Source organism: Lepidochelys kempii, chromosome 6 (assembly GCF_965140265.1).
Source record: "Lepidochelys kempii isolate rLepKem1 chromosome 6, rLepKem1.hap2, whole genome shotgun sequence".
NCBI classification, from domain to species: Eukaryota; Metazoa; Chordata; order Testudines; family Cheloniidae; genus Lepidochelys; species Lepidochelys kempii.
Genome location: NC_133261.1, coordinates 1,439,334 through 1,462,157, shown reverse-complemented (window position 1 = coordinate 1,462,157; position 22,824 = coordinate 1,439,334). Strand labels below are relative to the sequence as shown.

The 22,824-nt window shown below is 56.0% G+C and overlaps 2 protein-coding genes across 2 annotated transcripts in view; both read right to left on the bottom strand.

Annotated features, from left to right (window-relative positions):
* Window positions 1-22,824, bottom strand: part of LOC140912223 (prostasin-like) — a 133,540-nt gene that overhangs the window by 103,768 nt on the left and 6,948 nt on the right.
* LOC140912299 (RING finger protein 112-like) overlaps window positions 1-22,824 on the bottom strand; it is a 49,810-nt gene that overhangs the window by 21,334 nt on the left and 5,652 nt on the right. Inside the window, exons 8-13 of the mRNA XM_073346517.1 lie at window positions 22,731-22,787; window positions 22,496-22,582; window positions 2,589-2,718; window positions 2,336-2,466; window positions 1,878-1,931; window positions 31-105 (exon numbers count right to left, since the gene is read on the bottom strand). Coding sequence (XP_073202618.1) covers window positions 31-105; window positions 1,878-1,931; window positions 2,336-2,466; window positions 2,589-2,718; window positions 22,496-22,582; window positions 22,731-22,787 — 534 coding nt within the window. The remainder of the gene's footprint in view (window positions 1-30; window positions 106-1,877; window positions 1,932-2,335; window positions 2,467-2,588; window positions 2,719-22,495; window positions 22,583-22,730; window positions 22,788-22,824) is intronic.

Sequence of the window (22,824 nt, the reverse complement as noted above, 5' to 3'; positions counted from 1 at the left end):
GGCACAGGGGCCCCCGCCGCACAGACTCACCTTCTCCCTCAAAAACACAGTGTGGTCTGTGCTGGCCCTGTCCAGGACTCTCTGGTTGTGGAAGGTGATGGCCATCTGCACAGGGAGGACAAGGCCGGGGTGAGCCGCAGTTTATGGGGCCCTGTCTCCACCTAGCAACTGCAGCAACCTCATGTAACAGAGCGATGCCACTAGCCAGTGTGAAACTACAACTCCCATGAGCCACCACGGCAGCTCAGCCTGAAGCCAGGCACCCAAACTACAAGCCCCATGATACACCATCTCCCTCCTCTATGGTGCATCATGGGAGCTGCACTCCGACCAGAGAGCTGATTTATGGGGAGAAAAGGGAGCATGCAGAGCCAAACTATAAGTATTTCAGCTTTTCATATTTTGCCGGAAACTCAAATTTCTCTGCAGGGGGAAAAAAACAAATATTTTCCAACAAGTGTCAACACACTCCTGAGATGAAGCCACCTCTGGGGAGGAGCATATGGCAACAGCCACACACAACACTGAATAGGGATGGGCTCACCCAGTGCTGAGATGCAGCCACTTCTGGGGTTGGGGGAGAATCACAGACTATCAGGGTTGGAAGGGACCTCAGGAGGTCATCTAGTCCAACCCCCTGCTCAAAGCAGGACCAATCCTCAACTAAATCATCCCAGACAGGGCTTTGTCAAGCCTGACCTTAAAAACTTCTAAGGAAGGAGATTCCACCACCTCCCTAGGTAACGCATTCCAGTGTTTCACCACCCTCCTAGAGAAAAGCTTTTCCTAATATCCAACCTAAACCTCCCCCACTGCAACTTGAGACCATTACTCCTTGTTCTGTCATCAGCTACCACTGAGAACAGTCTAGAGCCATCCTCTTTGGAACCCCCTCTCAGGTAGCTGAAAGCAGCTATCAAATCCCCCCTCATTCTTCTCCTCCGCAGGTTAAACAATCCCAGCTCCCTCAGCCTCTCCTCAGAAGTCATGTGCTCCAGCCCCCTAATCATTTTTGTTGCCCTCTGCTGGACGTTTTCCAATTTATCCACATCCTTCTTGTAGTGTGGGGCCCAAAACTGGACACAGTACTCCAGATGAGGCCTCACCAATGTCGAAGAGAGGGGAACAATCACGTCCCTCGATCTGCTGGCAATGCCCCTACTTATACATCCCAACATGCCATTGGCCTTCTTGGCAACAAGGGCACACTGCTGACTCACATCCAGCTTCTCGTCCACTGTCACCCCTAGGTCCTTTTCCGCAGAACTGCTGCCGAGCCATTCGGTCCCTAGTCTGTTGCGGTGCATTGGATTCTTCCGTCCTAAGTGCAGGACTCTGCACTTGTCCTTGTTGAACCTCATCAGATTTCTTTTGGCCCAAACCTCTAATTTGTCTAGAGCCCTCTGGATCCTATCCCTACCCTACAGTGTATCTACCACTCCTCCCAGTTTAGTGTCATCTGCAACCTTGCTGAGGGTGCAATCCACGCCATCCTCCAGATCATTAATGAAGATATTGAACAAAACCGGCCCCAGACCGACCCTTGGGGCACTCCACTTGATACCGGCTGCCAACTAGACATGGAGCCATGGATCACTACCCATTAGGCCCAACAATCTAGCCAGCTTTCTATCCACCTTATAGTCCATTCATCCAGCCCATACTTCTTTAACTTGCTGACAAGAACATTGTGGGAGGGGAAGGAGCAGCTGGGGAATAGCCTCACAGCAACACGACACGGGGATGGCTTGCCCGACATGAGATGCAGCCACCTTTTGGGCAAGGCAGCAGTAATAAGACAAAAGTAGGCTACAGTTTTGCATCAGAAGTGAATTCAGGAGGAGGGACACACCCCTTGATCAGGTCAGAGAAGGTACCTGAGTGGGAGAGGAGAAGCCGAAGCAATGTTTCTTCATCAGATCAGAGAATTCCTGCAAAGAAAGCACAAGAAATCACAATACAGACTCCACAGGGCTTAGAAAAGTGGGAACATGGGGATGGCTCGCCCGGCGCTGAGATGCAGCCACCTCTGGGGCAGGGCAGCTTGGGAACAGCCATAAGACAACGGTGGGAATCAGTTTGGCGGGGGAAATGAAGAACTTCCCTGGATGATTTAGGAAGGCTCGGTAGAATCATCCAAGCTGGGATTCTGCTAGGCTATAAACACAACCCTCATTCTTAACTAACTAAAAGTTCAGCAAAAAGGGCGAAGCCCCCACCCCGCTCCCCGCAACACAGCGCCCCCTAGTGCCACCATAGGGTATTGGGACCAGCGCTGACTGCCAGGGGAGAGCGCCCCCTACTGAGACCCCATGCCCAGCTGGCCAATCCACACCTTTATCTTGGCAGCGAGCTGTGACCCGGTCACCAGCACCCCGTGCCGGTCCCGCCAGATGTTGTGACCGGCTGAGGCCACCAAGCCGGTGATGTAGTCCCTCAGGCTGTCCCGGAAATCCTCATCCATGTCTGCAAAGGGGAGGGACATGGCAATGAACCGAAAGCCGGAGCATCCCCCCACGGCCCATTCCCCGGCAGAGACGGAGACGCCCCATCGTGCAGGCTCAGAGCTGCTGTCCCGAGTCCGCTACCTCTCACGCATCCCTCGCTTCCAGTCATGATCCGCTTGCCAGGGAAGGGCATCAGGTAACAGCGGGTTTTGCTTCTGTTCAGAGCTTCCAGGGCCTTGGGGTGTTTGCAAGGGGACCTCACGGCCAGCATCTGCCAGAGCCGGGGGAATCAGCAAAGTGAGATATCAATGGAGGGAAATACTCCGGGACCCATTCCCTGCTCCCCTGAGCCAGACAGGCCCTTGCCCTGGGCCCAGATCAGAGCCAGCACCCCCCAGAGGGCAAAGGCACCATGTCAAGCCCCACACTCACCTGTTGGACGTCTCTCAGATGCTCCTTCCCACCGTCCGTTCCAAGGACCAAGGAGCTGCTCCAATCCCGCACCAGCAGGTCTAGGTGCTGCAGGGGAGACAGGACAATCTCAGGAGGGGAAGGCTGAACCCCTCGGGTGTGGGGCAGGGAGTGGCTGGGGCAGAAGCAACCCACGCAGTGGGGCGAGGGGATTGCATGGGGTAGGGTGCGGGAACGGGGGGGAAAGTCGTCTCACCTGAATGGACTCCAGCCCGTATTCCTTTCCCACCTCTTCGGCCACGTGCAGAAACATCTGCAGAGCAGAGAGAGCAGGGGACTGAGATCTCTGGGGCAGGGAGGCAGCGTGTGCCCTCGTGGCAGGTGGGGGTGAAAATCCTACCAACAAACACCCCCCTGCCACCCATAAAGCAGCCCCTCCAGCTTGGTCTGGGTCTGTTCCCCGGGTCCCAGGGCTTTCCCCCTCTGCTGCAGAGACACCTAGTGGCCAAAGAGCAGAACTGCAAGTCAAGGTTCCCCTACCCCCTGCCCAGGGCTCTGTTTGCCCCCTGTGCCCACCGACGGTAGGAGCAGAATAGATCAAGATGCCAAATATTGAGATGTTCCCAGAGTCCTGGTGAATTACAGACCCTGGAGCAGCACAGAAGTTGGGCCCTGCTGGATACGGCCCCAGGACATCTGGGTTCCATCCCCAGCTCTGGGAGGGGAGTGGGGTCTAGTGGTTAAAACAGCAGAAGTGGAGGCTGGAAGCCAGGACTCCTGGCTTCTATCTCTGGCTGTTCCACAAACTCCCCATGTGACCTCAGGCAAGTCATTGATTCTCTCTGGGCCTCAGTTTCCCCAGCTGTAGAATGGGCAGACTACCCCATTGGGGCTCTAGGAGAATGGCACCACGTCCTGCCCTCCTCCCGCTTCACCTCCAGATATTCTAGATCGGGGTCCTTTAGCTGGCTGGAAACATTCAGGATCTGCAAGTCATCAGAGAGGACAGGGTTAGAGACAGAAACCAGCACGACCCTCTCCCCGCAGCACAGCGCCCCCTAGTGCCAACCTGGGGCATTGGGGCCGGCCCTGGCTGCAATGGGAGAGCGCCCCCTGCTGAGCCCTGCCCCGCTCCCTGCGGCACACCGCCCCCTACTGCCTACCTGGTAGGAGCCAAGCAGCATGGAGAGGGCGGAGAGTTTCACGCTGGTCTCCGTGTCTCTGGCGATGTCCATGGAGCCCTCGGTGTCGACCAGCAGCACGGCCACCTGGGGAGCCACGGGCCAGTGTCTCATGCCAGCTCCCCACTCTGCCCCCCACATGCCCCAGCACCCAGTGAGACCCAGCCCCTGGTGGGCTCTGTGTTCCCTGACTACCAGGTCTCCGAGCCCACCCAAGCTCTGTCTGCTCTGCTTCCCCAAGTAGAGATCTACTGCAGTCACTCATCCCCCCCACCCCATTTCCCCACCCCTCTTCCCACTCACCTGCCCCCCCTCGGAGGGGACCCAGAAGGGCTGACTCCACGCCCACACCCCCTTGGTGACGCTGTGGGCACCAACTCGCCACTCGAACCCCTCCAGGGGCTCCTCCTCCCGGCCCATCCAGGATCCATCCTTCACGTCCTGGGGGGGGGGGGGGGGGGAGAAGAACACATAGAGAGTGGCGCAATTAGTGCAGGGTGGGGGCAGGGGGACTGTGAGTATTTTATTAGCAGGCAAGTAGCATGGGGACCAGCGCACTGGAAAGATGATTGACAGGCTGAGACAGACACACAGACAAGAGTCTAGATGGTCTAGTGGGTTAGAGCAGGGGGGCCTGGGAGCCAGGACTCCTGGGTTCTATCCCCAGTTCTGGGAGGGGAGTGGAGTCTAGTGAGTTAGAGCGGGGGGGGCGGGAGCCAGGACTCCTGGGTTATCTCCTTGGTTCTGGGAGGGGATCAGGGCTGCACTCACCAGGCTCCGGAGCCGACGCAGCAGGTAGTTCAGCAGGAAGGATTTGCCCCGGCGCTGCTCCCCGATGATGGACACCAGGCAGACGGGGGCATCCCCCACCCCACCCTGCTCCAGGCAGCGGCTCAGGGCCTCCTCGTCCAGGATCAAGTCCCATTCCTTGTCCAAACGCACCAGCTGCACCGGGCGCCCCGGCTCTGGCCGAGCCCCTGGCCCCGGCTGCAGGGACAGAGCAGGATCAGAGCTGGGACCCCACCCCTGAGCTGGTGACTCCCTTCTCCCCCGGATCAGAGCCCCATTCCCACCCCCTGGACCAGCCAGTCCCACCATCCAAGCCAGTGCCCCCAAGAGGGGAAAGGCCCCATGTCCCATCCTCTCCCCCCCACTTCCAGCTAGTCCATGTCCCCTCACCGGGGCCCCCTGTCTGGAGTCACAGCCTGTTAGCTTGCTGGTTAATTTCTTATCAGCAGGTCTGAGCCCTGAGTGCCCAGCTCCCCCCTTAGCAGCCCAGAGACCTGACCGGTTGCTAAAGGCACACAGGAATCCCCTTAGCCGGCCTTCCCCCTGACCCCAGGGCCCCAGCGTGGAGATAGGGGACACCGTGCTGCAGGGAGCAAACATGCAGCTGTTCCCCCCCCGCCCCGCCCCAGAGGTGGCTGCATCTCTGGACCAGCCTCAGGAGGGCTTCACTCACCTCAGGGCTCGCTGTCCCTGTTCCTGTCAACGTCCCTTCACGTGGCAGGTCTCTGATTTTCTCCACCAGGCTTTTGAGACGTGTGTCTGGGGTCATCTGGTTCCTGGAGCAGGGAGCCCGGCACTCGGGGCACTGGTACCCCCAAGCCGAGACCCCACTCCAGTGAGCCGCGAGGTAGCCCCGGCAGAAGTTGTGGCCACACACGATGGAGACGGGGTCCTCCAAGACGTCCAGGCAGATGGAGCAGGTGACGTCCTCCTGGAGTCGCTCCACCATCCCCTCTGGAGTTGGCTTCGAGGAGGGGGGTGGGATCGGCCTGGGAGACACACAGCAGGGGGCCTGTGAGCCAGGACTCCTGGGTTCTATCCCACCTGTGGGGGCGGGGGGCAGGGGATTGGAGTCCAGTGGGGGGGGGGCTGTGAGCCAGGATTCATGGGCTCCAGCCCCACCTCTGGAATGGGTTACACCTGAATTGGGTGGGACTGGAGTGCTTACCCTTTATTATTTGCATTTCCCATAATGCAGCGGGTGACAGGCTGGGCTCCGGTTGACCAATCTCCCCTCCTCCTGGGCTGGGACTAAAGCCAAACTCTGTTGGAGAACTGAGACAACAGGACACCAATGCATTAACCCTCTCACACCCCCTGAGCTCAAACAGAAGGGCTGGCAGAGAGGGAAACTGAGGCACAGAGCACGGCAGGGACACTCCATGTCCAAAGCCCAATTCTTGAGTGCTGAGTTCCCCAGGGCTCTCCTTGTGTACTGGGCACTCCCCCATCCCCACTTGCACCTCAAGAAATGAGCAAACTCTCTTTGGCCATCACCTCATTCCACTGCACCCAGAACCCAGGGGGTCCAGCTCCCCTCCCCATTCTAACCCACTCCTTCCCTCTAGCGATGGGGAGAGAACCCAGGAGTCCTGGCTCCCTGCTCGAACCCACGAGACCCACTCCCCTCCCAGACCTGGGGAGAGAACCCAGGAGTCTGGGCTCCCAGTCCCCCCTGCACAAAACCACTAGCCCCCACTCCCCTCCCGGAAATGGGGAAAGAACCCAGGAGTCCTGGCTCCCAGCCCCCTCTGCTCTAACCCACTAGACCCCACTCCCGACCCAGAGCTGGGGAGAGAACCCAGGAGTCCGGGCTCCCTGGCATTAAACACCACTCATTTCCGTCTCTGCTGCAGGAGGGAACCGCGCGTCCCCAGCCGTCGCACCTGGGGAGAGCCCGCTGCCATCGGCGCCCCCCTCCCCACCGCAGCGCAAGTGCCCCGGGGGCAGCGGGATTTTCAGCCGCTCGGGACTTTTCAAGCAGCTCTCGGGCGTGGCGGCCGGGCGCGGCTCGCTGCGTGGGGACCCGGGGGGCTGGGCTGGGGGGTTGGGGGCCGGGCCCCAGCCAGAGGCCGGGATTTGCCTTCGGTGCCCCCCAGCTGCCGCTGGTTTGAAACCAGCCACTCCAATCTCAGGGGGGTTCTCTGGGGGTGGGGGGGAAATAGACTGGAGGGGGCGATTCTGCCCCCCGGGAACTGTCGCTGGCCCCCCGTTACCTGTCCCACAGCTCGCTCTGCCCGTGTCCAAGATTTAATCCTGGGGAAACGAAAGTAAAAGCTCAGCTGGTTTCTATTTCCTCCTGCCCAGCAGCCGGGCTCTGACCCCGAAGCAGATTGGCTCCCAGGGCGGCGGGGGGAGCCACAGGGGAGGATATGAACAGCCAATGGTAGGTGGGGCTGGGAGGGGAGCCAGAACTCCTGGGTTCTCTCCTTTGCTTTGGGAAGGAAGTGAAGTCTAGTGATTAGAGCAGGGGCTAATCATAGAATCATAGACTATCAGGGTTGGAAGGGACCTCAGGAGATCAACTAGTCCAACCCCCTGCTCAAAGCAGGACCAATCCCCAATTTTTGCCCCAGATCCCTAAATGGCCCCCTCAAGGATTGAACTCACAACCCTGGGTTTAGCAGGCCAATGCTCAAACCACTGAGCTATCCCTCCCCCCCCAGGAGGCCAGGGAGCCAGGAGTCCTGGGTTTTATCCCCAGGTCCAGGAGCGGGAGGGGGGGGTGTCTAGTGGTTGGGGTTAGGAGCCAGGACTCCTGGGTTCTCTCCCCAGCTCTGGGAGGGGAATGGGGGCTGGTGGGTTAGAGCAGGAGAGCTGAGAGGCAGGGACTCCTGGGATCTGTCCCCAGCTCTCGGAGGGTCAGGGGGCTTGTGGGTTGTGGGGAGGACCTGGCAGGGCTCAGTGTGGACATAAAACTCTTCTATGCCCATTCCCTTCCTCCATGTCCGAGGACAAACCCATTCGTGTGCCGGCGAGGGACGGTTGCAGGTCCTGGCTGGGTTCGGCCTGGGGAAGAGAAGGCTGAGCTGGGACGGGAGAACAAGGGTCGCTCTAAAGAGGCCAGCGAGCGGGTGTGCTCCGTGTCCAGCGAAGGGCGGACCAGAAGGAAGCAGCTTAGCTTGCAGCAAGGGGCTGGGTATTAGGAGACACTTTTCGAACTCTCAGGGTAGCTGAGCTCTGGGCCAGGCTCCCCAGGGAGGTTGGGGGATCCCCATCATTGGAGGTTTTTGACAGCAGGTCGGACACACACCGGTCAGGGCTGATCTAGGTTTCCTTGGCCCTGCCTCAGTGCCGGAGATGGGACTTGGTGCCCTCTCCAAGTCCCTTCCAGCCCCACGTTTCTCAGATTCTCTTGGAGACACTAAACAGCTTCGTCTCCCACTGGAAAGTTTTCATTCCAGCCCCCGGTTCCTTTCTGTGGCTCTTCTCTGCACCCGATTCCCCTCCAAGGCCCAGTTCACGGCAAAGTCCCAGGTCCCCAGGGAAAACCCAGGCCTAATGAGCATTTCCCCTGCTTTGGGAGGTGTTTGGCCAACTCCTTGCACCCCACTCCACACACGACACAGCTCCTCCGTTCTCCCCAGCATCCCACCCACACACGCGGCCTGGAGCCCAGGGCCACAACTTGCTGCAAAACTGTTTTATGTTTGATCACCGTCGTGGGGGTGCAGCATCCCCCTTCAGAATCACGTGCAGGGGGTGCTGTGGAGCTGTAGAAGGGGCTACCCGGAAACCACCCCCCCACACACACAGACTGCCCACCTCCCAGCGATCCAAGCCCAGCTGCCTGTGGTTTGGATGCCCCAGTCCTGCCCCCTAGAGGCATATTCAGAGCAGCTCCCTCCTCTCCGAGCAATGGGCTCAGGCTCTCTGCAGACTCAGGCCCATGGGCAGTCAGCGGTTGATCTCCACCCCTCTCTCTTCTGCATCTCTTACATCCCACGGGCGGGGGGGAGCAATGGAGGGAGCTGGGCAGGGATGCTGTGATAGGAGGTGGAGGAGGCAGGTCCCGGGGACAGTGCTGAAAAGGAGTAGGACGGGACTGACGGGACTGATGGCAACGGGGCTGGTGCTCCTGGTCGTGGTGACATAGGGGCTGTGGTTGGGTAGTGAGGGGTGCTTTTGCCGCCACCCACAGAGCCCACATGGCTACCTCCCAGGGTGGGCTGTCCACCAGCAGCCTCCCCCACATTCACAGCCCAGTCCAGGAGCCAGGTCCTATCTCAGGGTTACCCTAGAAGGTTCCCCAGCTGCCCCTCCCCGGAAGCAGCTACATCTCAGTGCTGAGAGATTGCGATCAAGCAGGGCCCCCTCACACCTTCCCCTCAACCCCTCAGCATCCATTAACCAGCCCCCTATAGCCCTAGGCACATGGGCCCCAGCATGGCCCCACCCACATGCTTTGGCCCCGCCCCTGGACTGTAGCCCCATCCGGTGACACACCCATGCCCGGGCAGGTATATTACCCCTGCGCCGACTGTTCCCGTGGGAGTTCACCAAGGACGGAAGCCTGGAGCTCGCTGGCATCACGGGTGTTGCGGGATGTTTGGGCCAGGATCGGTTTTCGAGCTGGGGCCCGGAGCAAATGTTGGGTTCCAGAACCGTCCCCACTGAGCGCAATGGACGGCCGTCTTCCCGGCCTGGCAAAATGTTCTGTTTTGAGCGACTCCTGTGCCCACCCCGGCCCAGCCGAAAACCTGGAGAGACAGCAAGGCCCCAGGAGCCCAGGAAAGTCTCCCAACGGGGGGCCTGCATGGCTCAGCTGAAGAGAACAGCCCCCCCGTCTAAGGGACAGGTGTTCAGGAGAGGGTGGAAATGAGGTGAAACCCAATGGCGTGAGGTGCCTGCTTCCATGGAGACAGCGGATCCGTGAGCTTTGGGGGTTGACCAGCCCCGGAAGACAAGGAAGTACCACGGTGGGGTCGGCGTATCCCCCAGCCCGCCCTGGGAAACAACCCACAGCAACGCGGCTCCTGGCGTGTGCCCCGGCCTGGACCGAGCCCTGTGACGCCAGCGCTGAGGTGGCAAAAGCACAGGGCCGGTGTGGACGCGGGTATCCACAGCATCATGCTCGTGTCATCAGCAAGTCCACGGGCCCCTCCTCTCGGAAACGCAGCCGACGAGCAGAGACTGGAAGAAACTGGGTTTGTTTCCAGGGAATGAATCCCTCACCACCTTTGGGCTCCAGGGTGAGTTACTCACAGATTAAGGGAAACAAGTTGAATCCAACATTTTTTGACGGGTTGGGGAGAGTCTAGGCATCCACAAAACCCGGCCACCCCAGCACACCCCCAAGCGGATGGGGTGGCTGAAAGGATCAAAAGCACTTCTCGGGGGGTCCTCTGGTTCCTTTTGCAGGACAGCACCCCAGGGACTGGGACCAGTATAGTCCATTCCTTTTGATGGTTTATAGTACAGCAGCCAATGAGAGTACGAAGCATGCCCCAGCCTCTCTCATTCTGGGGCAGGAGTAAACCTCTTGGAGGGAGATCCCAGGGAGGAAAACAGGAGCTATGGAGTAACCCCACAATCCAACACTGAGAAAGTTCACACCGTTGCTGGGGAAAACAGGAGGAAAGCCTGAGATACAATGAAAAGGCTGCAGGAGCATCATGTGTAAGACAGGGGAGGTAATTTGTGACAGGTTCCCCCAGGGGTGCCACCTGAAACTGGGGTACCACTGACCCACCAGCCTGGGCTCCCTCTCCCACTGTGCTGCTGTGACAAGCTGCAGACGGCTCCTGGTCCTACACTTCCATCCGCATTCACACAGGCAGGGACACACCCAGCTGCAGTTACATGGGGGCTCTGGCCAGCCTCTGCATGAGCCAACAACAGATAATCCCCAGCTCACACCCCCCTGCTGGAGTATAAACCCAGAATTCTACCCTCTCACACTGCACAGGGATCTGGACAAAGTAAACTCATTAATATGTTCGCTCTCCCCTCGATGTGATGCTGAGATGTTCCCCAGACACTTCACTGAAGGGCACACTGGTTTACGCCAACAAAGCCTAAAATCCTCGCAAGACTGGATATGAATGAGCAATTTCTCACCCTGGCTGATGATACAAGCAGTTTACCGAGTTTGGCTAAGAAATCCTTTTAGCCTGGGACCAGCACTTCCCCCAATTCAGTCTTTCTTCCTCAGGTGTTTCCAGGAGGGTCTTTGTGTGGGGAGTGAGGCCACTTGATGATGTACCAGCCAAAGATTCTCTATGGTTCCGGCTCAAGTTGCTGATTGAAAGAAAAGATGACCCAGTCTGCTTTCTCGCCATTTTATTACACGTAAAACAACCCACCACAAATACAAAGTCAAGAAAACAGATCACTGAGACCAAGCTGGTACAAACTCTACCCAACTGCCTCAGCCATTCTCCAGTTGAGGTGAAAATAAGATCAAGTAGCCAAATTAGCAGCAGCGGAATTAGAATCAAGTCATCAACGCAGTCAAATCAACAAAGACAAGAGTGGGATGGGGTGCGAAAATGGGGAATGTCACGTGGGGTGTATTAACGGGAAGGTCATATGTCAGACTCAGGAGGCAACTGTCCCCTTCTACTCAGCACTGGTGAAGCTTCCGCTGGCATCTTATCTCCAGTTTTCATCACCGCATTTTAAGACAGATGGACAAATTGGAGAGAGTCCAGAGGAGCGTGACAAACACGATCAGCGGGCTGAGGCTGGGCTGAGGAGGGCTTACTGGCTGGACTGAGGAGGTGGGGACAGCTGAGCTCGGGCAAGCAGGGGAGGGAGGGGGCAGAAAAGCAGGAACTGAGTTGTCAGAGTTTCTTCAACTTTCTACTCCTGGGGGAATTTGTGTGGGTGTCTGGACTGTTACAGAAATACTTGCCGACAGGTATTTTGAAATAAATTACCAAAATAAATGAAACTGGTGTGATTATATAAGGTTATTTTGACAAATAAAATGTGTAGAAATTTAAACTCTGCGCAGGATTTTAAATTTTTTTGGCGCAGAATTCCCCCAAGAGCAGTTTAAAGTCCTTCCGTTAAACAGAAGCTGCATCTTCCCTGAACCAAATTACAGCTGATGGTTTCTGGGGAGACTTGTCCCAAAACTAGGAACTCACCATGCAACGTTCGAAGAGTTAGAACTTCACAGTTATTTAGATCTGGGAGATTACTCTCTAGCACTCCCCATGACAGTCATTTACAGGTGCTCACAGACTCACGCACGCACTCATCCGTACATTGACACCCTAACACAGTACCCCAAATATCTTTCCTCCTGTTGGGCACAAAGGAAATTGCTTAAATGCCTCCATTGCTCTGAGACTGTCCTGCACCCAAGACCTGTTGACTGGCCACCTTCCAGCAGAAACCTAACCTCTCCCATTGGACACTTTGCAGACCACAGTCTCAAGTGACTTCTGCTTTCTCTTCTTAGGTACCAAGAGGTGCAACCTTTGAAAACCTGCAGCCCTGATTGTTGCGGTTCAGTGATGAGACAGAACACAGCTTTATGCAAGCAAACAGGCTGGTCAGCGGAGATGGGCTGTTCTGCCCCCCCTGCCTTCCACCTTCTCCTTTTATTATATTTCTCCCCCTAAGCATTACACACTGCTACACAAAGGAATGTATGACGTTGATTCATATGCTTAGTTACCATCCTCTATCTACTACAATCCTGGTTCTCAGGCCTTGAGCCCAGGCTAAAGAAACCTCCCACAGTTGCTGTCCAAGCAATCAAGTTCTCAGGGTTCATATCTAGCCCTTGTCCTTGGACACAGCAATGTGTGCATTGCTCCTAGGAAACAGTCAGGGTGTGCCCCGCCTGCTTCCAGGTGGAATAGCTAGACATTAACCCTTCATCTCCCCTTTTTTTGTTTATTGATAGTTGGCCATCTCATGGTAGCCGCCAATTTGTTTTGTCATGCTATTTAACTCCCAGACAGACAAGGACATAACCTGGGGAGCTTTCCAGGGCAAAATTTTACAAAGTCTTAACAAGGAAGGAATACATTGTACACAGCAACAACAAAAAATAAGCCCAATGATTACAAACACAAAATAACCAAAAACTTAACATCTGCAATATAATCATCTAAAAGGGGTACACTTCTTTTACTACAATTGTGACCAGCAAAAGGCAATATAAGTGTCATTCTACTAAGACAGCAAAGGGTGCCATCACTTAAATTTGCAGGAATATAATTAAAGGTGCATGAACCACAAGTAAAAACCCATCCTGATGGTAGGATGATATGGCCATACTTATATGAAACATTAACAGCATGGGAACAATTTAAAAGGGATTGAGAAATTTTTTGACAGCCCAAGGGCACCTTTGTACTAGTGCAGTTAACTACACGCGCACAGGTGACATTGTGAGCCCCGGCCGGGTACGGTGTGTGAAGGGATATAGCCGTGCGAGGCAGAATATAGTTGGCCGGGCCCCAATTAGCCATGCTAGAGTACTGGGAGAAAAGATTAGCATAAGCAAAGAACAGTATCTTATTCTCCTTCGGACTTGTAACGGGGGAGGCGCTTCCGAGCCAACCCCTACAGAAAATAACAGGCACAAAAGGCACACAATCATCAAGGTTTTGAGTGTGCAATTGGCACGTTCAACAATGGCTTGGCCCGTGGAATTATAAGGGATTCCGTGTTTAAGACGGACGTCCCAGCGGGCACAAAAGGGGGAGAGGGCTGCAGAGCAGTAGGCTGGGGCATTATCTGTTTTAATTTGGCAGGGGCGACCCATAACAGAAAAGCAGGCCAGCAAATGGTGAATAACTTTGTTAGTGGCTTCCCCACGTTGTGGGGTTGCCCAAAGGAAGCCTGAATAAGTATCAACGGAAACATGTAAAAATGAATAGGGGCGGAATTGTGGCACATGAGTAACATCCATTTGCCACAGCTGATTTGCTGCGGTACCTCGGGGGTTAACGGCATAAGAGAAAGTCGGAGCAGCAGCAGCACAGTGGGGGCAGGAACGAACAATGGAACGTGCATGATCAGCAGGAATGTGAAACTGCCGGGCCAAAACAGAGGCAGACTGATGAAAAAAGGCATGGCTTTCAATGGGGTCAGAAAAAAGGGAATTTACCTGACCACGCAACGCGCGATCGGCGCGTGCATTGCCCTCAGTGAGTGGCCCAGGCAGAGGGGTATGACTGCGAATATGAGCAACAAAGTAAGGGAAATGACGAGTGGCAAGAAGATGCTGTAAAGACAAAAACAGGTGAAGGAGGTCTGCATCAACCTGAGGGGTAATGAGGGCAAGGGGTAAATGATCAATTACCTGATAAACATAATGGGTATCCACAATTAAATTAAAGGGACAATCAGCAAAAAGTTGAAAAGCCAAAATAACAGCAGCCAATTCTGAACGCTGTGCAGAACGCTGAGGCAGTGTAAAACGAGAATGCCAACGAGGGGGGTCACCCAACTGATAAGTGACTACACCTCGGTGGGGAGAGCCATCAGATGTTAATATCGAGGGTGGTGTCTAACTTTGTAAGTAAATCACAGCCCCAAATATTGAGGTGGACAGGGAGCACAAAAGGGCGGATTGTAGCAAGGGCACGGCCTCCTGGTTTAGAGACCGTGACCCAAGACAAACTTTGGCGCCCGGGTTTGCTACCCCCAATCCCCCACAACTCTTTAGAAGGAACCGTAGGCCAACTAACCGGCCACTCCAGATCACGAATCACTGTAACGTCAGCTCCAGTGTCCACCAGCCCTGTAAAAGGAACATCATTTAAGAGAAGTATTAACTGAGGTTTCGAGGGGCAGACTGACATTGTCAGAGCAACAAGTGGAGAAGACGCGCTGTGAGACGGCGAGTGAGACAACGTCGATCCAAAGCCTCCTCCACCCTGAGTTCGATCCTCGGCAGCTGGCACCTGATAGGGGACTAAAATCAATTGTGCAATTGACCGTCCACGCGGGAGCGACTGTGGAAGATGAGTCCACACCTGAACCTTAATAATGCCAGTGTAATCAGCATCAATGACCCCTGGAATGACAAAAAGGCCCTGTTTCCCAGCATGTGAGCGAGGGAGAACAAGACCTACAAAGCCGGCAGGGAGGGGTCCCATCACCTGTGTAGGTATGGCACAGACCTCCCCTGGCAGCCGAAAGTCAGTGTCCTCCTGCATGATCAAATCAAGCCCTGCACTTCCAGCAGTCGCTGCCCTCATAGAATCTACGGATTCCAAGGCAGAGGAGCGATTGCCTGAGTAGGAAACACCCCTGTTTGGCCCTGGGTTTGGGGGGGACCCGTCGCGCGGTTTCCCGACCTGCCACGACACTGATTAGCCCAGTGATAACCTTTCCCACACTTGGGGCACTTCTTTGAGGGTCGGGCTGGTGCCTTAGATGAGCGGCACTCCCGCTGAAAACGACCCTCCTTACCACAGCGGTAACAGCGCTTCCCCTCCTTCCCAGTTTTTCTGAGGGCGGCAGCCAGAACTCCAGCCTTGTGGGCTTGTGTGCCAATATTCTGGCACGCCCGCAGCATGCCTGAGAGCTCTAAAATACCAGAGACTTGTGCTGCCTGGAGAGCACGGCGGCAATCCTCATTTGCATTTTCAACTGCCAATTTTAACAGGAGCTCGTGAGCTGCCTCAGTGTTATCCACCTGTCGGAGGATAGCCTCCTGCAATCTGTTGGTAAAATCCAAAAAGGACTCTAAGGCACCCTGACGGATACTGACAAAGCTTTTGGTAGGCTTGCCTGAATCCGGGACCTTCTTGAAAGCATGCTGGGCACAGGTGGAAATAATGGGGAAGACGGCCTGAGGGAGTTGAGACTGCATCTCAATAGTAGCAAACTGGCCCTCCCCTGCCAAATGCTCATAAATGATACCGTGCTCTCTATGTACCTGGGCTTGGCGTTCTGCCATCTGCCGATTCTCACTAAGCCAAATAACATACTGACTGGGTGACAACATCATGCGCAGCAGCGTTTTCCAATCCTCAGGGATTAGGGAGTACCCAGCACCCATCCCTTCAATGAGACCATGCACAAAGGTGCTAGTCAGGCCAAATTCACGAATTGCTTTCTTTACCTCTCTAACCACCGAGTATGGCAGAGTGGTCCAGGTGCCCACGGGGTTGCCCTGGTCATCATTCTGCCAGGTCACCGGGCAAACGGAGACCAGATCAGCCAGCTCCTCTGCTGTAAGATCTGATCGAGCTTTCGCTGCGTGAACCATTTGTTGCACCAGCGAAAGCTTCTGAGCAGATGCAGATGACTCTCCGGGGGGCCCCATGGGGGGAGGGTGATCACACACCGGCTCCGGTGGGGAAGGCCAGGGAGGCGGTGGTAATAGAGGCCCTGGGGGCGAAGCAGGGGGAGGGATGGCTGCAGGAGCGGACGGGGGTGGCAGGATCAGCAGCTCCTCTGTTGGGGCTGGAGAGGGCCTTTCCGAGGCGACACGCTGTGTCGCATCGCCAGGAGGGGGGATGGCTGCAGGGGCGGACGGGGGCGGCGAGAGCACCAGCCTCGCGAGGGAGGGTCTGTCCGAGGCGACACGCTGTACCACGTCGCGGCAGAGGTGCCAGGCATGTAAAGCCTGCACGGGTGCCCGAGGCTCTTTGTGCAATGTCTGGCCCAATCGCTCCCAGTCCGCTAGCTTAAAGCTTCCAGCTTCAGGATACCACGGGCACTTGGCACGCACCTCCTGTAGCAGGAGAGTGAGTTCTCGAGCCGGGCAGTCATGCTGAGCCTTACGCAGCAAATACTGCAGCTCATTACGGTGTTGCACTTGCAAAGCAGAGAGGGAGCTTCCCATACTTACCACAATGAAAAATACTCACCGGGATCCACGAAGTGGATGAGTGACGCGTCTGAAACCCTTGCCGGGCGAGGTGAGTGCTGAGGGCCCCACGTTGGGTGCCAGTTGTTGCGGTTCAGTGATGAGACAGAACACAGCTTTATGCAAGCAAACAGGCTGGTCAGCGGAGATGGGCTGTTCTGCCCCCCCTGCCTTCCACCTTCTCCTTTTATTATATTTCTCCCCCTAAGCATTACACACTGCTACACAAAGGAATGTATGACGTTGATTCATATGCTTAGTTACCATCCTCTATCTACTACAATCCTGGTTCTCAGGCCTTGAGCCCAGGCTAAAGAAACCTCCCACAGTTGCTGTCCAAACAATCAAGTTCTCAGGGTTCATATCTAGCCCTTGTCCTTGGACAGAGCAATGTGTGCATTGCTCCTAGGAAACAGTCAGGGTGTGCCCCGCCTGCTTCCAGGTGGAATAGCTAGACATTAACCCTTCACCTGATATTAGGTTTCCAAGGAGTTCTTAGGAAGATAGGACTCAAAGAGCAGGTTAAGGGGTGACTGGGTCCCAGTCCATAAGTACCCACCTGGGGAACAAATATTTCATAATGGGTCCTTCAGTCTAGCACAGAAAGGTCTAACATGCTCCAATGGCTGGACGTTGAAGCTCAACAAAATTCAGACTGGAAGTAAGGCAGAAACTTTAAACAGTCAGTACAATTGGAATAATTTACCAAGGGTCGTGGCAGATTTGCCATCATTGTCCATTTTTAATTAGAGATGGGAAGTTTCTCTAAGAGATCACTCCAAGCAGGAATTAATTCAGGGCAGGGTCATGGCCCATGTTACCCAGGCCTTGGAATCTGTGACGAGAAGGGGCGCTCCCGGCTCACCAAGGCAAAGCCATGATGGAGCTGACCCCGTACCTCACGCTACAGCGGCCTACGGGATCGTAGGTGCCAGCTGAGGCTGGCCTGGGCATGGAACAGCTGGAGAGTACCCCTAGCCCGAGCCCTCATTGGTTGGAAATCCTCAAGCCCAACTCCTGGCTTTTCACCAGCGCCGAAGGGTGGGAGATGAGCCTTCCTGTGCAGTTGGCCAGACGGTGTCCCCTGCTCGGCGTGCGTTCACACCTGCTCGGCGTGCGTTCTGTTCATGGGTGTTGAACAGAAAATCCTTTAGCTTTGGATGTTTTTATAGCCCTCCCGCAGAATACATAACGATGCCTGTTTCTTGGATAGCACTTTCTCTCAGTAGAACTCAAACCCCTCACCATCTTTCAATGCATTATTATCCTCAGTATACAGATGGGAAACTGAGGCACAGAGAAACTAAGTGACTTGGCCAAAGTCACAGAGGAAGCCCATGGTAGAGCAGGAAACCCAATCCATGTCTTTCTGTGTCCGCTCCCCTGGACCTGTCTTCCCGCTCATAGGAGTGGCTGGATATCTATCCTCCGGGACCAGACAACATAGCTGCCGCTGTAGGAACTAAGCCAGGCGCCCACGGTCACCCCCAGAGGGTGATCTCGGGAGAGGGCCGTCGGCAGGGTGTTTCTAAGAGCTTTGTGTTGCAACATTGGAGGAAGGCAGAGCGAGAACCGAGGGCTGCAAGTTAAAGCGAGAAACTCCAGCTGGAAACGAGGCACCCGATTTCTCACAGCGCGGGTGATTCACCAGCGGGAAAGCGGTGGGGGTCTCTGTCTTTTCCGGATTCCGAGCCGGACTGGCCGCCTTTCTGGGAAACGATTTAGTGCAAAGGAGATATCGGGCCCAAGGCAGGGGGAAGTGGGCAGCATTCTCCAGCCTGGGTGGCAGAGCAGATCAGACAAGAGGATCTAAACGTCCCTTCTTAGAATCTGGGGTGCTTTGTGGGGGACGTGTCCAGGCCACGCTGCTGTCCTGTCACCCCATTCGTCAGCCCCAGATTGTGGGGGGGCATCGATCAGATCAGGGGTTTCTCGTCAGATAGATCCTCAGTGCCGTCCTCCTCCTCCCTCCCGCCGCCAGCAGCCTTGGCCCTCTGCCTATCCTTCTGGGCAATGTTCCCACCAACTCCCCCGCCCACGCCCCCGCCCACGACAATCCCGGCCACGGCGCCCGTCCCAGCCCCAATGGCCACCGCCACCTCGGCCGCGATGGCAGCGGCGGCGATCCCAGCACCGGCAGCGCCCCCCACCGGTCCCAGGACCAGCACCCCCGCGCCCACGCCCGCCAAAATGGCGAATTTCTTGAAGCGCTTCCCGTAGCTCTCCAGGAAGGTCTCGGCCTCCCGCGTCAGCACCGCCTCCAGCTCCGTCAGCTGGGCCTCTTTCTCCGGCGCCGGCTCCCGCATGTCCGTCCGGCACCGCCAGAGCAACTGCCCGCGCCGCTCCGCGAACAGCTCCGCCATCTTGCTCGGCCACACCTTCAGGCAGGCGACCACGTTCTGGGAGTCGCCGTCCTGCGCCCGCCGGGAGAGGAGACGGCCAAGAGCGTTAGAAGGGGCAAGCGCTGCATGGACCCCACCCTCCCGACTGAGATGGGAGCTCCCCTTCGTGCCGGGTACGGCACAAACCAGGACTGAGACGGGGGGGCCCCCTCATGCTGGACCGAGATGGGGGCCCTCCCCTCGCGCGGCACACAAACTCAGTGAGAGGCCATCTCTGCCCCAAAAAGCTCACAAGCTAAAACACCCAAGGGCAAGATCATTCTCCCACTTTGATAGATGGGGAAACCGAGGCCCAGAGAGTCTCCATGATGAGCCCAGGGGAGTCAGCGACAGTACCATAAACAAAAGCCAGGAGTTCCGACTCCTGGTCCAGCCCATTAGGCACCTGGCCCATGACGCCTCCACCACTGCAGCTGGCCACAGGGCAAACTTATTCCCTCCCCCAATCCCAACCCCAGTGCAGGAGTTTGAGCCTCCCATCTCTATAGCCACCCTGGGAGCTGGAGATACGAGGTCCTGTCTCCTACCCCAAAGCCCACAGCCAGTGGGGTTGGCCAGGACAGTTCCCCTGGCTGGGGCACAGGGGCCCCTGCCGCACAGACTCACCTTCTCCCTCACAAACACAGCATGGTCTGCACTGGCCCTGTCCAGGACTCTCTGGTTGTGGAAGATGATGGTCATCTGCACAGGGAGGACAAGGCCGGGGTGAGCCGCAGTTTATGGGGCCCTGTCTCCACCTAGCAACTGCAGCAACCTCATGTAACAGAGCGATGCCACTAGCCAGTGTGAAACTACAACTCCCATGAGCCACCACGGCAGCTCAGCCTGAAGCCAGGCACCCAAACTACAAGCCCCATGATACACCATCTCCCTCCTCTATGGTGCATCATGGGAGCTGCACTCCGACCAGAGAGCTGATTTATGGGGAGAAAAGGGAGCATGCAGAGCCAAACTGTAATTCCCATGAGACACCAGATCAAGTATTTCAACTTCTCATATTTCGCTGGAAACTCAAATTTCTCTGCAGGGGGAAAAAAACAAATATTTTCCAACAAGTGTCAACACACTCCTGAGATGAAGCCACCTCTGGGGAGGAGCATATGGCAACAGCCACACACAACACTGCATAGGGATGGGCTCACCCAGTGCTGAGATGCAGCCACTTCTGGGGTTGGGGGAGAATCAAAGACTATCAGGGTTGGAAGGGACCTCAGGAGATCATCTAGTCCAACCCCCTGCTCAAAGCAGGACCAATCCCCAACTAAATCATCCCAGCCAGGGTTTTGTCAAGCTGGGCCTTAAAAATTTCTAAGGAAGGAGATTCCACCACCTCCCTCGGTAACGCATTCCAGTGTTTCACCGCCCTCCTACTGAAAAAGTTTTTCCTAATATCCAACCTAAACCTCCCCCACTGCAACTTGAGACCATTACTCCTTGTTCTCTCATCTGCTACCACTGAGAACAGTCTAGATCTATCCTCTTTGGACCCCCCTTTCAGGTAGTTGAAAGCAGCTATCAAATCCCCCCTCATACTTCTCTTCCGCAGACTAAACAATCCCAGTTCCCTCAGCCTCTCCTCATAAGTCATGTGCTCCAGCCCCCTAATCATTTTTGTTGCCCTTCACTGGCCTCTGCAATTTTTCCACATCCTTCTTGTAGTGTGGGGCCCAAAACTGGACACAGTACTCCAGATGAGGCCTCACTAATGTCGAATAGAGGGGAACGATCACGTCCCTCGATCTGCTGGCAATGCCCCTACTTATACATCCCAAAATGCCATTGGCCTTCTTGGCAACAAGGGCACACTGCTGACTCATATCCAGCTTCTCGTCCACTGTCACCCCTAGGTCCTTTTCTGCAGAACTGCTGCCAAGCCATTCGGTCCCTAGTCTGTAGCGGTGCATGGGATTCTTCCGTCCTAAGTGCAGGACTCTGCACTTGTCCTTGTTGAACCTCACCAGATTTCTTTTGGTCCAATCCTCTAATTTGTCTAGGGCCCGCTGTATCCTATCCCTACCCTCCAGCATATCTACATCTCCTCCCAGTTTAGTGTCATCCGCAAACTTGTGAGGGTGCAATCCACACCATCCTCCAGATCATTAATGAAGTTATTGAACAAAACCGGCCCCAGGACCGACCCCTGGGGCACTCCACTAGATACTGGCCGCCAACTTGACATGGAGCCATTGATCACTACCCGTTGAGCCCGACAATCTAGCCAGCTTTCTATCCACCTTATAGTCCATTCAACCAGCCCATACTTCTTTAACTTGCTGGCAAGAATACTGTGGGACGGGGAGGAGCAGCTGGGGAATAGACTCACAACAACACGACACGGGGATGGCTTGCCCAACATGAGATGCAGCCACCTTTTGGACAAGGCAAAAGTAGGCTACAGTTTTACATCGGAAGTGAATACAGGAGGAGGGACACACCCCTTAACCAGGTCAGAGTCAGAGAAAGGCAGAGAAGGTACCTGAGTGGGAGAGGAGAAGCCGAAGCAATGTTTCTTCATCAGATCAGAGAATTTCTGCAAAGAAAGCACAAGAAATCACAATACAGATTCCACAGGGCTTAGAAAAGTGGGAACATGGGGATGGCTCGCCCGGCACTGAGATGCAGCCACCTCTGGGGCAGGGGCGCTGGGGAACGGACATAAGACAACAGTGGGAATCAGTTTGGCGGGGGAAATGAAGAACTTCCCTGGATGATTTAGGAAGGCTCAGTAGAATCATCCAAGCTGGGATTCTGCTAGGCTATAAACACAACCCTCATTCTAAATTAACAAAACTTCAGCAAAAAGGGCGAAGCCCCCACCCCGCTCCCCACAGCACAGCGCCCCCTTGTGCCACCATGAGGTACTGGGGCCAGCGCTGACTGCCAGGGGAGAGCGTCACCTTCTGTGACCCCATGCCCAGCTGGTCAATCCCCACCTTTATCTTGGCAGCGAGCTGTGATCCGGTCACCAGCGCCCCGTGCCAGTCCCTCCAGACGTGTTGACCGGCTGAGGCCACCAGGCCGGTGACGTAGTCCCTCAGGCTGTCCCGGAAATCCTCATCCATGTCTGCAAAGGGGAGGAACATGGCAATGAACCCAGAGCCGGAGCGTCCCCCCACGGCCCGTTCCCCGGCAGAGACGGAGACGCCCCATCGTGCAGGCTCAGAGCCGCTGTCCCGAGTCCGTTACCTCTCACGCATCCCTCGCTTCCAGTCATGATCCGCTTGCCAGGGAAGGGCATCACATAACAGTGGGTTTTGCTTCTGCTCAGCGCTTCCAGGGCCTTGGGGTGTTTGCAAGGGGACCTCGCCGCCAGCATCTGCCAGAGCCGGGGGAATCAGCAAAGTGAGACATCAATGGAGGGAAATACTCCGGGACCCATTCCCTGTTCCCCTGAGCCAGCCAGGCCCTTGCCCTGCGGCCAGATTGGAGCCAGCACCCCCCAGAGGGCAAAGGCCCCGTGTCAAGCCCCACAGTCACCTGTCGGACGTCTCTCAGATGCTCCTTCCCACCGTCCATTCCAAAGACCGGGGAGTTGCTCCAATCCCGCACCAGCAGGTCTAGCTGCTGCAGGGGAGACAGGACAATCTCAGGAGGGGAAGGCTGAACCCCTCGGGTGTGGGGCAGGGAGTGGCTGGGGCAGGAGCATCCCATGCAGTGGGGCGAGGAGATTGCATGGGGCAGGGTGGGAGGTTGGGGGGGAAAGTCGTCTCACCTGAATGGACTCCAGCCCATATTCCTTTCCCACCTCCTCGGCCACGTGCAGAAACATCTGCAGAGCAGAGAGAGCAGGGGACTGAGATCTCTGG